Source organism: Schistosoma mansoni, chromosome W, assembly GCF_000237925.1.
Source record: "Schistosoma mansoni strain Puerto Rico chromosome W, complete genome".
In the NCBI taxonomy this organism is placed as follows: Eukaryota; Metazoa; Platyhelminthes; class Trematoda; order Strigeidida; family Schistosomatidae; genus Schistosoma; species Schistosoma mansoni.
In genome coordinates this window covers 46,015,609-46,029,252 of record NC_031502.1, presented here as the reverse complement: position 1 = coordinate 46,029,252, position 13,644 = coordinate 46,015,609, and the positions used below count along the sequence as shown (strand labels likewise).

The window sequence follows — 13,644 nt, the reverse complement described above, 5'->3', positions numbered from 1 at the left end:
CTTATTTATTTTAATAGTTGAATTCAGGAGTCGATCTAAGCTAGACCACTATTGAAAACCTGGAAGGATTGAACGGCCGTTTCATTCTAGTATAGAACTCTTCAACAGTGCACATCCATGATCCTTCATGTGAGTTGATTGAAGTTAGACATCAACACCGTTGGATGCCGGCTATCTCAGTAATCTAGAGGTTAAGCGCTCGCGCGCGAGACTGATTGTTTCACTGCTGGTCGCTATCTATCTTTGTTTAAAATGCTTGTTAATTAAGACTATATCGAGGCACTACTCACAGCATGCACACATGCCAATAAGAGACTGATCAATTGCAGTCCTAAACATTAATGGAAAGATTCGAACAAACAACACCAAGTGAATTTAAAGATGGACAGTAGTTAGCAGTGGAACCCAGGATACATGTTTCTTCCTATTTAGGACACGTCAGTCGGGTGTACCTGGATCCCAGAGTTGGTGTTCACTCAGGGACTCGAACCTAGTGTCGGTCGTTTCAAACACCAACGGGTTATCCACTTAACGTCCTGGATCCCTTTGCTAGTCACCATTATCTCTTCATATCGTAAGACGAAATGTGCACATATAAACATGAGTGCATAAAAGTATTGAATGATTTGTAATCCGGTTTTTCAAATAACAAAAACTACCATATTTTTTTTCTACAAGAAAAATGCATCACAATTAACCCTATCATCTTTTAGATTTCATTGTTCAATTAGTTTATGGAAATGATACATAAATTAATATTTAGTATGGAGTACTTAATGAAAGTATATTTTTTCCGAAAAAAGTCTCTTTTCGTGTTTTTCTAATCAAATGATAGTGAAAAAATATTATTTATTTTATTATGAAAAGCCACACAAACATTGAATAATTTAACCCGCATAAACACTTAACCCTTTTCAAATAAAATGGGTTTATTTATTTATCTATTTCATTATCCCTTCTCCCTCTCCTACTCTTTATTTACCTTCAGTTAATTGACCACCGAATTAACAAATGCATTTATCACATCATCTCATGTCTATCATCATTATTGAAATAAGTTTAACCGACTTCATTTATTTTTATATTTTTTTGAAGCGTGTAAATGGGTACACATTCAAAATAAGGCGAAACATTAATTCTATTTATTCATAATAGAAATAATGAAAAACCGTTAAAACTATACTCGTCACTTGGTCGTTATTTTTGTTATTATTGTTAATAATAATAATACTAATGTTAGTAACATTAACTTTTATGGGCGTCACAAGCATCTAATTCTCTCATCAATCCTATAAGGTAATGAAAAATGAACAAATGAACTGTTTTCTTTTTAGTATCTTTTGTTTAAATTATGTAAAATTTGAGTTATTCTTATCTACTGGTTTATTAGCCCTAAATTCTTTCATTTATTATAATAATCAGATTAATTTTCTACTAACATTTTTGTTTGTTTTTTGTAGAGGATAAAAAATGGCACCGAATAAAAAAATATTTTTCCATAATAAATGTATAAAATTAATTTGGAAAGATATATACATATATAGAGAGAGGGAGGGAGAGAGTGAGTGAGAGCGGGAGAGAGAAAGAGAGAGCATTTAATCATGTATATTAATATATTGTTTTTTAGTATAGAAAAAGAGATTGGAGTAATTTTAAGACTTGCTAAATGTAGTAAACTGACAAAACATTTATTAGTACACAGATAGTAAACAACTAAGAATGAAACATTACTTCATCCCTAAATTCCTATTATCTTAATGATTTGATGTCATCATGGCAATCAATTAAAAGTGACAGTCTTCTGTGTAGCTTTGTAAAACTTATTATCATATTCTTAATTATCAATAGAAGTCAACTGTAAAATGAATCGTTATGTTGAGAAGTTGATTGAAAAATTATTACTTATAAAAAAACAAAAACAAAAGCGTTCGCAATGTATCATATTAATGATATACAAGAAAAATACTGAAACTAGATTATTTTAATAAATAGAAGTTACAATGACTGATTGATTGATTGATTTGAACACATAAATATTGATACAAAGGGGCATCGAATACATATGCGTCACACAAGTCACTTGATTTGTGTGTGGGCTGTGATACTGCCAGGGTGCCCAGACCGAATCAGGTTACAATGATTTAAATCATCTCTATATATTACTGCTATATATTAGTTATACTTATTATATTTATAATGAGTTATTCAGTTTAATTCAACCATCATTTCCATGTAATTCAATTACTAGTAACAGTTTTTAATTTGCAATTATTTATATTCAGTTCTGTTTTTGATTAATCTGTGCTGTCATATTGTAGTGAATGAAAACACCAGTGGGTGAAACCAAATGTATTTGAATGTAAAATTACAGAATCTCTTAGTAAAATCTGAGAACCATACAATCAATACTTTATTTGTGAAATGTCAACTAATCGTCTCAGACGTCATTGTTTCTTCGTTTCCATACCAATCATTCATTGTTCTCGTTCTCTTCTCTTTGATTTTCTTAACCTTCTGCCACCAGGCATTTCACTTCCGACTGATGATATATACTACTTATATCTGTCGACATCAGTGGCACACACAACAATATGTCTATTCTAAGTGATTGTTATCTCGATGTGGTGTTTTATTTCATAGTTTTTAGTATATTTGATACACGGCTAACAGAGAAGTTGAGGGCTTTAGGAAGAAAGTACAGGGTTTAATTCCCAATTCGAACATCAGTATTTTGATGTAAGTATATTGATTTTCTGACAGGATGAAATATAAGTCCTGAATTTCACAAAGTATACCAAAACTTAATCTAATTTTCATTTATCAATTAAACTATAATTTTGATTTTCATAGTTTTCATCTATTGTCAAAATGTTATATATAACGAAGAATATTTAAAATTTAAAAATATATTTATATCATGATTTTTGTATGGTTACATTTGAAATTTGTTAGTAACCAGCTTTAATCCAAAATAAGGCTGAAAGTTACAAATTTATGATATGCGTACAGCCGTAGTTCCCTCCTTCCAGTCACTTACCCCCCCATACACAAACCATCACCGAAATTATTGAAGGAGTTCTTTTCCTAACTAACATTTTGTCGGTATATACTACATACTAATTTCCATTTTATCTTATTTATTCAGTTGATCAAGATTACTGAAACAAATAAAAATGTTAGGTATAAAGAGGTCAATCAAATACATCATTGTCATTATCACCATCATCATCATTATACGATATGAACAACCAATCAAAGAGCATAATAACAAAAGTCACTAATTGTTAATCATATCGCTTTATTTCTTATTCTTCTATCATTTCATCTGACTGATACTTTTCTCTATTTGTTTACTTGTTAAATTAGTCCCAAAGGGATATTTAAAAGAATTTCTTATGAAATTAAACAAGTGTCAGCGGGTATATATATGTGTGTATGTGGGGGGAATTTGTTTTTGCTTCTTGTTTTTTTTTAAATATAAAACACATTAAATATGATAATTATCTATAGAGTGCCAGTTTGTCTATATTTTCTTTACATTGACTTCAGTTCTATTCTATATCAATAGGGTTCACTTTCTCTATTCACTCTATTCCTTATTTTATGAGTTATATGAAGATAAAAAATAATTGTACATAAAAAATAGGTTAGGTGTGAGAATTTCTAAACTGAGTATATAAATATAACGACAAACTTCAAAGTGAGTAGGAAGGCATTATCACGAACATTTCGGTAATAAATATATAAATGCATCATTTCTATCTCTAAGGAATTGATTCATACTTATAGGTTGAACTTTACTAATTATGCGGTTTCATAATAGTCAATTGATGTATATGTAGTTAGAATATCACAGTAAAAAGAAAAAAACAAACTAATACTACGCTATTAATCAAAATGTACATGATAACAACCATAAAAGTTATCGATAAAAACAGTGATATGTGTTTTTATATGACTTAAATGTTTCACTATACTATACTCATAGGGATTACATTTTGATGAAGTGTGTTGTCACTAAAATGGATAAAATTCGACAATTTTCTGGATAAATATTAGCTTATGAATAATAATACAAAATTCGAGAATGTATCTGTTGATTGATAATTACTTTTAAAAGAAATTCCCTAAATTCTAGTGAGAATCTAAGATTGACAGAGTTTAATCATATCGGAGATGGGACAAATTTAATCAACAGTAGTGGGTGATTATCATGTAACATCACGAGACTACTGAAGTTTTAGCTACTACTTTCTACTTTAGTGGCCTAATAGGTAAGCGCTCACTGTGTGGCCTAGATGTTCGATGTTTAGGCCCCGGAAAAGTCGTAGATATACACTTGGAAGCTATATGAATCTAGTGAAGGAATCCTTAGTTGTGGACATCCATGAGACCAGTGAGGATCAAATCCAGGACGTTCAGATTTTCCAATGAACACAACCGTCACACCACTAAGCTGACATCCATTGATGCACATATTTAATGTCAATCAACTTTCTGTATTACGCAACCATCTTTCGGTGCAATCAGTTGGCAACTGACCGATCACAGATGTGATTAAACTATACTGGTCATAGTTTCTCACAAGAACTCATGGAATCATCACTCAAATTTAGTTACTAATATCTAAGTTATCATTATTAGTGTTAGTGGTGGGTAAAAACTACTGAAAAAAGAGTATCGAGATGTATTAAGGAAACTTTAAGACTGGTTACAAAGAAGATATTGAAATATTCTTTTTAAACAATTTATCGTAACTGTTATTTGTTTTTACTTTTTGTATTCAAGAATTTAGATTAATACGATCCAGATTAAAATCTGAGTGATATTCTTAGTAAATAATGTTCAAAAGAGTTTATTACGCGGTTTAATCTACTTTTTACCACAGTAGTATTCATTTCGAAGAAACTTAAGAAAATAAATATTTATTTCAGTTCTATATAATCAAAGTCCTGTATCATATCATTTAGATAAAACTTTATCAATGAAATTTCATAATTTTTTGATCCACTTGTAAAAGATATGCGATTACTTCATTTTGTTTCCAGAATTGAAGAGAATATAAACGATTGAAGTCAATAAAACCAAAAAAGAAAATAGTGAATGCAAAGTATATGGACGCGCACTGCTGAGGAGTCCCAGACTACGACGAAACGGCCGTCCAGTGCTTCCAGGTTTTCCATGGTGGTGTAGCTTCAGCTGATTCATGATCTCAACCATTAAAATAAACCATATTTTGTCATTCAATATGACTATAAGTACTTCGATATTTTAAAAGAACTTCTAAATAACTAAACTGATGGATAGATATGTGATTCAAAGAAATAGTCGTTAAGTAAGATTAGTGTTAATGAAACTAAATCTGAAAAGTCAAGTAATCTTTACTGACATTGATAATAGATTCTTTATGATTTGGATATTGATCCATAAAATGTGAATGAAGTTATCGACAATCACGCCTTATTCTATCAATAGTGAAAATAATCGACATCTTTTTTTACTTTGTCTATAAAAGTCAATTTGAGTGTTTTCTTAGTTTATGTATCATTATTACTTAGAATATATTATGATATGTATGTAATAATCTGAAAGGATTCTAAGAATATTCAATCAAATTAATGTAGTTTTCAGTAGTCATGTAACCATTAACTGTTTCTCATATTTCATGAATTAAATACAACATAACTGGGGAAAAAATATAATCATAGATGTAAATCTTAATGGAAGTATTAAGTCTCTAAAGGTAATAATTAAGTTTTACTGATGATTATTAAATAGAATTGAAATTAGTATCAAAGCTTCCTGTGGGATACCTCAAACTGTCTTACACTAAAGCTCATTACGATGTTGATTATTTTAAGGCTGTAACCACACTAAAACCGAATTCGAATAGGACCAGGCTTCAGGTAACTTGGTACTGGTCATATTTCAATCGGCAGCTAGCTAGCATAGATAAAATTCATGCTAATGAAACTTTAAAAATGCAGCAATTAATCTTTTCTTAAACAAGATGAAGACCTTTGCCAGATGAAAATACCTTCCCTATAAACATTTTATATAGTAATCTTTGTATCCTTATGCAATAATATGAAGCGGCCAATATAGAGGGTGATAATATAACTATTTGTTCCTAGGTTGTCTGAGCTAATTTACTCTAACCGCATATATAATGCAAATGAAGTAGGGCCACTTTGAGTGGCGGTTACGGTGGAACTTAATAAATATAATCTGATCACTTCGAAGAACTAGACAGATATGATATTAGACTCTATCAGGCTATGCCACACATTTTAATCATCTTTGATACTGAGTATTTTTCTTCAATCTTATCATATAGTGTGGAAAATTTCACTGGAATAGAATGATGAATATCTATTAAAACTTTTTCATTTATTTTCATAAATTTTATACATGTACATATGTATTTGTTAATAAGTAAACTGGGAAGCAATAAGTGTTTCTCATCCACTACACATTTATTGTTCATACAATCAATAAAATATTAATAATCACACAAATTTGAGTCGACGACATTACGACCTTTAGAATACAAAACTAGTAAACCAAGAGGGTCGTATGTGATCATCCCTTAATGCGTTGTCCCTTGGGTTCTCAATTGACCCATCTAGTTGGTTAAGACTACTACCGATTCAGTCTCTTTTTCAGATACCTCAGGAAATATCCTTTCATAGTGCGGGCGATCGAGGAGTAATGATCACTTACACATTTTTAACATCACCAGAGATTATCTCATCTACTATCATATTCCTTCATCACTTAGCTGATGATCAATATTTTGTAACAAATGATTTCAAATAAACTTTTTTAGAAAAAGTAAATGTATTTTTAAAACCGTTAATAATCGTTTTTGTCTTATGCTACCTACATAAGTATATAGTTCCTAACATTTGTTTTATCAAACTAACATCAATTGAAGTATTCACACAATATTTTCTGTCTTATATATTCGAAACGTAATATATATATACTCAAATATATTTCTATAAGATATGATAATCTAAATCAATTATATTTACCAAATCTTTATTTTTGCTCCAAATACTTTTTTAAACTGTCATAGAATTGCATACTTTATACATACAGTTATATATATGTATATAGTAGATATTAGTTAGATAACAAATAGGGTATTTGTTGTCTTATTCTCGTTAATCATTATATAATGCACATTTTAAATGACAATACATAACTATACACAATTTTTTTTCATAAATGGACATAATTTATCTCAAACAAACAAACATTAATTTGATTATATCTTGCTTGATAAATTAATTTGTGTGCTTATTAATTACATATGAATAATCAGAAGGGGTTTTTGTGGAGATTTAGTATTATCATAGTTGAAAGAGTGAGTCAATTGAAGCTAGACAACCAAGGAAAACCTGAAAGCACTGGACGGCCGTTCCGTCCTACTGTAGTACTCCTCAGTAATTCGCATCCACGACCTCCCCTAGCGAGATTCGAACCCAGGATCTACCAGTCTCGCACCAGAGCACTTAACCGATAGGCCACTGAGACGGCATCCGGTGGTATTTATGTCTAACTTCAACCAATCCACGAAGTTGAGCAACCGTTCAACTATGAAAATACTGAAATCTCCACAAAAACCCCTTCTGATCTATAATCATATGCTCACTAGTGACTGACTTCGAGAGGTAAATCCAGGAGTTCTAGTGAGAAGCAGTGATCAGTGGAGTTCAAACCACAACTGTTGTGAGATAGGAACTCACTGAAGACAATTGGTGAACGGTTGCTCAATTTCGTGGATTGGTTGGAGTTAGACATTAACACCGTTAGATGATGGCCATCTGAGTGGTCTATCGGTTAAGTGCTCTGGCGTGAGACTGGTAGGTCCTGGGTTCGAACCTCGAGAGGCGGGATCGTGGATGAGCACTGCTGTGGAGTCCCATAATAGGACGAAATGGCCGTTCAGTGCTTCCAGGTTTTCCTTGGTGGTCTAGCTTTAATTGACTCACGTTTTCAGCTATGAAAATACATATGAATAAATAAATAGTATTTAGACGATGAGAATGTAGTTCTCTCATTTTGTCTAATGTTTGATTTGTTGCTTCTTTTTCTTTTTTTTCGTCAGTGGGGTTAATCAAATTTTCTTTTCTATTTTTATTTATATATTTTTTCAAATGAATCAATAAAGATAACTAGTTAATCATTATAGTAATCATTACAGAAACATCTATCTAGATGAGTCGATTACTATTCTTCTATATGAAACAAGTGTAGATATTATTGGTATATATATGTGTATGTGTTGTGTTCTAATGGATTACATTATTTCTGTTCATAGTTATCTATGAAGTTTTAGTTAGTTATGATAAAGTTTACTGGAGTTAATGTACATCTATTCATTAGAAATAATTAATGATGCATGAAAAGATGGAATGATATGGAAAACAATATGTTCATTATACTAAAATTGATGATTAGATTTTTATGAATTTTTTAAAAAATGTATTTTAAGACGCAATAATTTGTTGGTATTGAAAATAATAACTTTAGATTTCATAGTTTACATTATAGATTAATCTTAGTGAGCCAACTACTGAAGACTAGGAGACACTAGACAGCTGCTTTTGTTGATCCACAGCTCTCTTGGAGACCAAACCGAAAGTATTCAGAAGGTTTGGCGAGAGCTTAACTCTATGATAGCTGAGCTAGAATCCATTGGTTTGGATTTTTAACTCCAATCAGTTAGTGATATAATTCAAACATCTTCTAGTGTAACTTAATAATATAGTGATGAATTTGTTCAACATTGTCTTATTTCCTTCTTGAGTATTTTAGAAAACGAAGGTTCACATTACAAATGGTTTAGTTATCATGATAGTTCGTAGTGAAGTGATTTGTGAAGAACTCATGACATTTGAGAATTAACTATCATTACGAGTAAGTGCTCAAAGGCTACTTTTTAATCATTTGAAACTTGATAATAATGCATAACTATCACCTTATACATGATGTCTAACTCAAAAGTATCCAGTTAAATATAATTATTCTACCGTCATAAATCTATTGGGAATAAGAATCGGCTAATATGAATTCAGTTACTTAAAAACATGGTGTTCATCAAGAGAGACCTCAAAACTTAAGGTGAAACAGTTATTCACCTCACTTTACTTTTCATAATAATTCTCTAACTTCTGTCAGTTTGTGATGGAATCGGTTTTCAATTTTTGTCAAAAAAGAAAAAAAGACATTCGCGGTTTCATAATCTGGCTTATATCTTTAAAAGATCAAATTATTCTTTTTTACTAATCAGTATGAATAAATTATTTCCGTAAAATATAATTGTATGATCCAGTTACTTTTTTTGCATTTGCCCAAAACAACTTATTGGCAAAATAAATGATATTTCTCATTTATTCATGTTAACTAATCCAACAAAATTCGATAGAATGTGAAGAAATCTTAAATTAATCTCTATTTGATGGAAGAAAGGTGAACAAATCCAACGAAAATTAATCTATTTATTGAGAAAAGGTGTTCCAATTTTCTTATCATCTTTATATAATTGTTAGAATGTTAATGTAATACGTATTTTGTACTGGATAAAGCATTAGTCTTAAGACTATTGGATTAAATGTTTGAGTCCTAATGTATTTATATTATGCTGAATAGGGATTGAATATCACCAGTCTTGACAAGTGAAGTGTCGCTTAAATTCCCACTCGGTTATTAAATTTTATCACTATTGCTTCTGAATTTAAATGATTTTAAATGAGATTAGAATTTCATTTAGGAACTCCACTATTTACACTTGTTTTGATTAATAAGATTTATAGATTACTGATAGATATAATGAGTGTGTTTTCCAACAAAACAACATTCAAATTGCAGCTCGATCAGAACTATAACATTTTGTCAGTTCTGTAAACAGTATACTCTATGCTTCTATTTTCACAAGATGATAGAATGTTTATGATCGTTACTATATATTTAAACTCAATTAATCACTAACTTTGGAGTTGATACATTTGAAATAGGAAAAGTAAACAATATTTGATTAAACATTGAAGATCATTTGATCAAAATACTACTCTACTTCTCGACAATTACTTCTTACAACACTAAACAGTTTGTAATCTATGAGCCTATCAGTCAGTATTATTAGTTTCATGTAATTTATCAAACAAAACAAGTAGATCAGTAGTATCTGTTGTGTTGAATGTGTAAATGTATATTTGTTCACTCAATATAGACAATTACACACATTTTAATAATCACATTGTTTGATTTACGATAAATAGGATCATCTCTATTATGAGTCAATAAAAACAAAGTGTTTATAAGTTTACTTATAGGTGTGCTATGTAGTAATGATAACCTTACAGGATATATATGGGTCTCATTCGTAAATATTATCCGTAATATACGTCTTAATGTTCCTAATGTATTGGTAAACATGATAACTAATCCCGTTGATGAAATTGATTACTGATAAATGAGTATAGCCGTTCATTCCTATGTCCTTATCTGCGTAGTGTACGTGTGAATACAAACAAACCTGATGTTAATATCACCATTAAACAGTTGAAAAACCTTCCAAAAAATATAATAAAATATTTCAATCTCTTTTAAATTTGATTTTATCCTATTTTTTATGTGACCTTTTCCACCATAAGTTTAGGTTAAAAACAATAATCAAGTTGTAGCTGTCTTATTGAGTATACCTATGTATTTGAATGTTACTGTAGTACATTTTTTTAAATATGAGAATTACCTAAATTATTCTGTCTAACAGTAATAACATTTTGAGTAAATATTTGTGAGAAACATTCAGTACAAATTATTCTTTGTAATTACTAACATAACTGTTTATCACCATAGTCTTCTTCAAAAGTAGGATCGATTTTTTCAAGTTTATGTTGTAAATACTTCCCTCTCATTAAAAATGTTTAAAATCACTTTACAGGATAGTACTATGTTAATAAAAATATTTTAATGATTTACAACTCAGTTGTTTAGTACTCGCCTAATGTCCAGTTCATTTTTACTGTGAAAAATTGACTAATGTCACTAGGATTCATATAAAAATGATATAAATTTAACCTGAAATATGATAAATGGATTGAATAATCTTAGCTTATCACTCATTTAATTTCTTCATTGAATCCCACTAATGAAGTATATTACTTGTGATACATTAACATACAAATGAATCGAAATAAATATTATAACCCTGAAGATTTATACATTAACTTACCGTCCACTTTTAGTAATCACCATTTCGGTACCATGACAGTGAAATTTATCCCATAATGACTTATCAATTAATTCTACTTCTGGTCGAATTCCACCTGTTTCTGATGATGTTGTCGCTCCTGTTGATGACGATGGAGATGTTGATGACAGTAATAAGTTTGATGAGTCCATGCTAAGTTGATGATTGAAATTTGGTGGCAATAATAATGAATTCGGACATGATTTAAAATCGGTTGGTAATGATGTTGATGATGATGGTGACGTACTACTGCTGCTTTTCTTTGTGTCTTTATCTTTTGTCATCTGCAAAGTGTCTGCTTTCCAATTATTTATTGAATAATTGTTCATACTGTTCATGCTGTTATTACTATTATGGTTACTATTATTACCATTATTAGTAGTAGTACTACTATTGTTGAATAATAATTGTGATCCCATAACAGACGCTACAGCATTCATAATTGAATTAATATCAGGTGTATTGTTGTTCATATTACCAGTACTATTATTAGTATTATTACTACTATTATTTATACAACTGCCAAAATTCATTCCATTGATCAATGGATTGCATGGTGACGATGTTGACATTTTAAAATTGTTTGTAGCTAATGCTGCGGCAGCCATTGCTGCCATTGCTATAACTGATTGAGAATAATTCATTTTCATGTTATGGACATCATTTAGAATAGATGTAGATCCTGGAGAAGTAGTTATTGTATTCACGGTTGCATTTAGAGTACCCGACAATTGATGATTATCTCCTGTAGTTTCTTGATTTTGTTGATTTGAATCTAACGTTAAAAAGCGATTAGGAGAAAATGGCGAATTAGTTTTATGTGTTGCTGTAGATGACACTACTGTTGGATTATTGGTATTCCCAATCGTCGATGAAACAGTGGATCCAGTTAACTCAGTCGTATTTTTAGGACACTTGAAAAGAGAATGTGTTTGATCATATTCATTTGTATCTTCAAACGATGATTCAGATAAACTGTGATTATTTCTGTTTAGTTCGACTAAATTGTCACTTAAATTCGGTGGAGATTTGAAATTAGATATTAGATCAGCATAATGTTTCTTATCCCATAAATTATTAGTTAACCATGATGGTATGGGTAATTTCATTGCTTGTTGATTTCGCTGATCATGGAAATCTGTGACTGTAGTTGGATTCATTGCTGCTGTGGACATGGCCAAAGTAGATTGTGAATCTAAACGTGAATTATGAATTGGATGAGATATTGGTAAATTGTTTGACTGTAAACCTAGTAAGTTTGGTAATCCAAGTACTGAGTTTATTCGAAAATTACGATTCTCGTTGTGTGAATTATGATTATGTGATAAATTTATCAATTGTCCCGTTGAAGAATTAAAAGTCATTATTCTTGAAACATCGAATATGTTGAATTGGTATACAGTAAAACAATTTCTGAATTAATATATAATACTATACCCAATTGTTTGAACAATTTAAATGTAAATTTAGGTAGAGTGAAATTCACTTGTTGGCTGTCTTGTAGAAAATATGTGGGAACTATTCGTATAAGACTGAGAATAATAATATAGGGGTAGAAAAATATTAGAAGTCGCTGATATCATTGATAGGTGGTGAAGTCGGCACCTTTTGGCGTGATTTTCATATAAATAATAAGGCATAACAAGTATCCAATTGGGAATGCAGGTGTGCAAAATATTGGAATTAAAGAGTGGGGCAGACTAATCTATTTTACATTTCTGTCACTTGGATGGTATTATTTTTTATCTTTCTCTTAAATATGTGCCAATGATTAAATAGAATGTTTGTGTGTTATACACGTGTGGACAAGATTTTTTGTTCAAATGTATGTTCACCTGTAGGCGGCTTGAATCAATCACATCATTAGCTATCAGTCTCACCCACTACTTCTCACCCTTAAAATAGACACACCAAAAATCAGTGATTCTATTGGTAAAATGAAAATTCAGTTGACTATTAATCGAGACATTTATTATAATTGGTCAATCACACCTTAAGTTTATAACTGCGTGAACATCTTCTTACTTAAACCCTTACCCTAAATTAAACTGAGTCCGATTGTATTTAGGACATATACTGTTTGTCTCAATGCAACATGATAAAAGTAGCAACGCCTTTTGAGATCATGTGATGCGAATGAAAATACCACATAGGGATACTACCCTTGCGATAAACCAATCTATAAGAGTACTTGGAGGGAAGAAATTTCTTGTGAAATTAGCTTTTTTTATAATGAACAATTAATTAGCGATAGCAAACAGGTTTTATGTGTTGCAGAATACTTGGTACCTTATTGAAACTGAACAATTATCTAAAATGTAATGAGAGTTATTTCCGAAATCGTTGATCATCAAAAAATTTCTATTTCGATTATTTCAGAT

At 30.5% G+C, this 13,644-nt stretch overlaps 1 protein-coding gene across 1 annotated transcript in view; it reads right to left on the bottom strand.

Annotated features, from left to right (window-relative positions):
* Positions 1-12,627, bottom strand: part of Smp_145230 (putative t-box protein) — a gene marked incomplete at both ends in the record, with an annotated part of 28,946 nt that extends 16,319 nt beyond the window's left edge. The window contains 3 exons of the mRNA XM_018789895.1: positions 10,249-10,297; positions 11,246-11,416; positions 11,834-12,627. Coding sequence (XP_018655293.1) covers positions 10,249-10,297; positions 11,246-11,416; positions 11,834-12,627 — 1,014 coding nt within the window. The remainder of the gene's footprint in view (positions 1-10,248; positions 10,298-11,245; positions 11,417-11,833) is intronic.
* Positions 12,628-13,644: the final 1,017 nt, after the last annotated feature.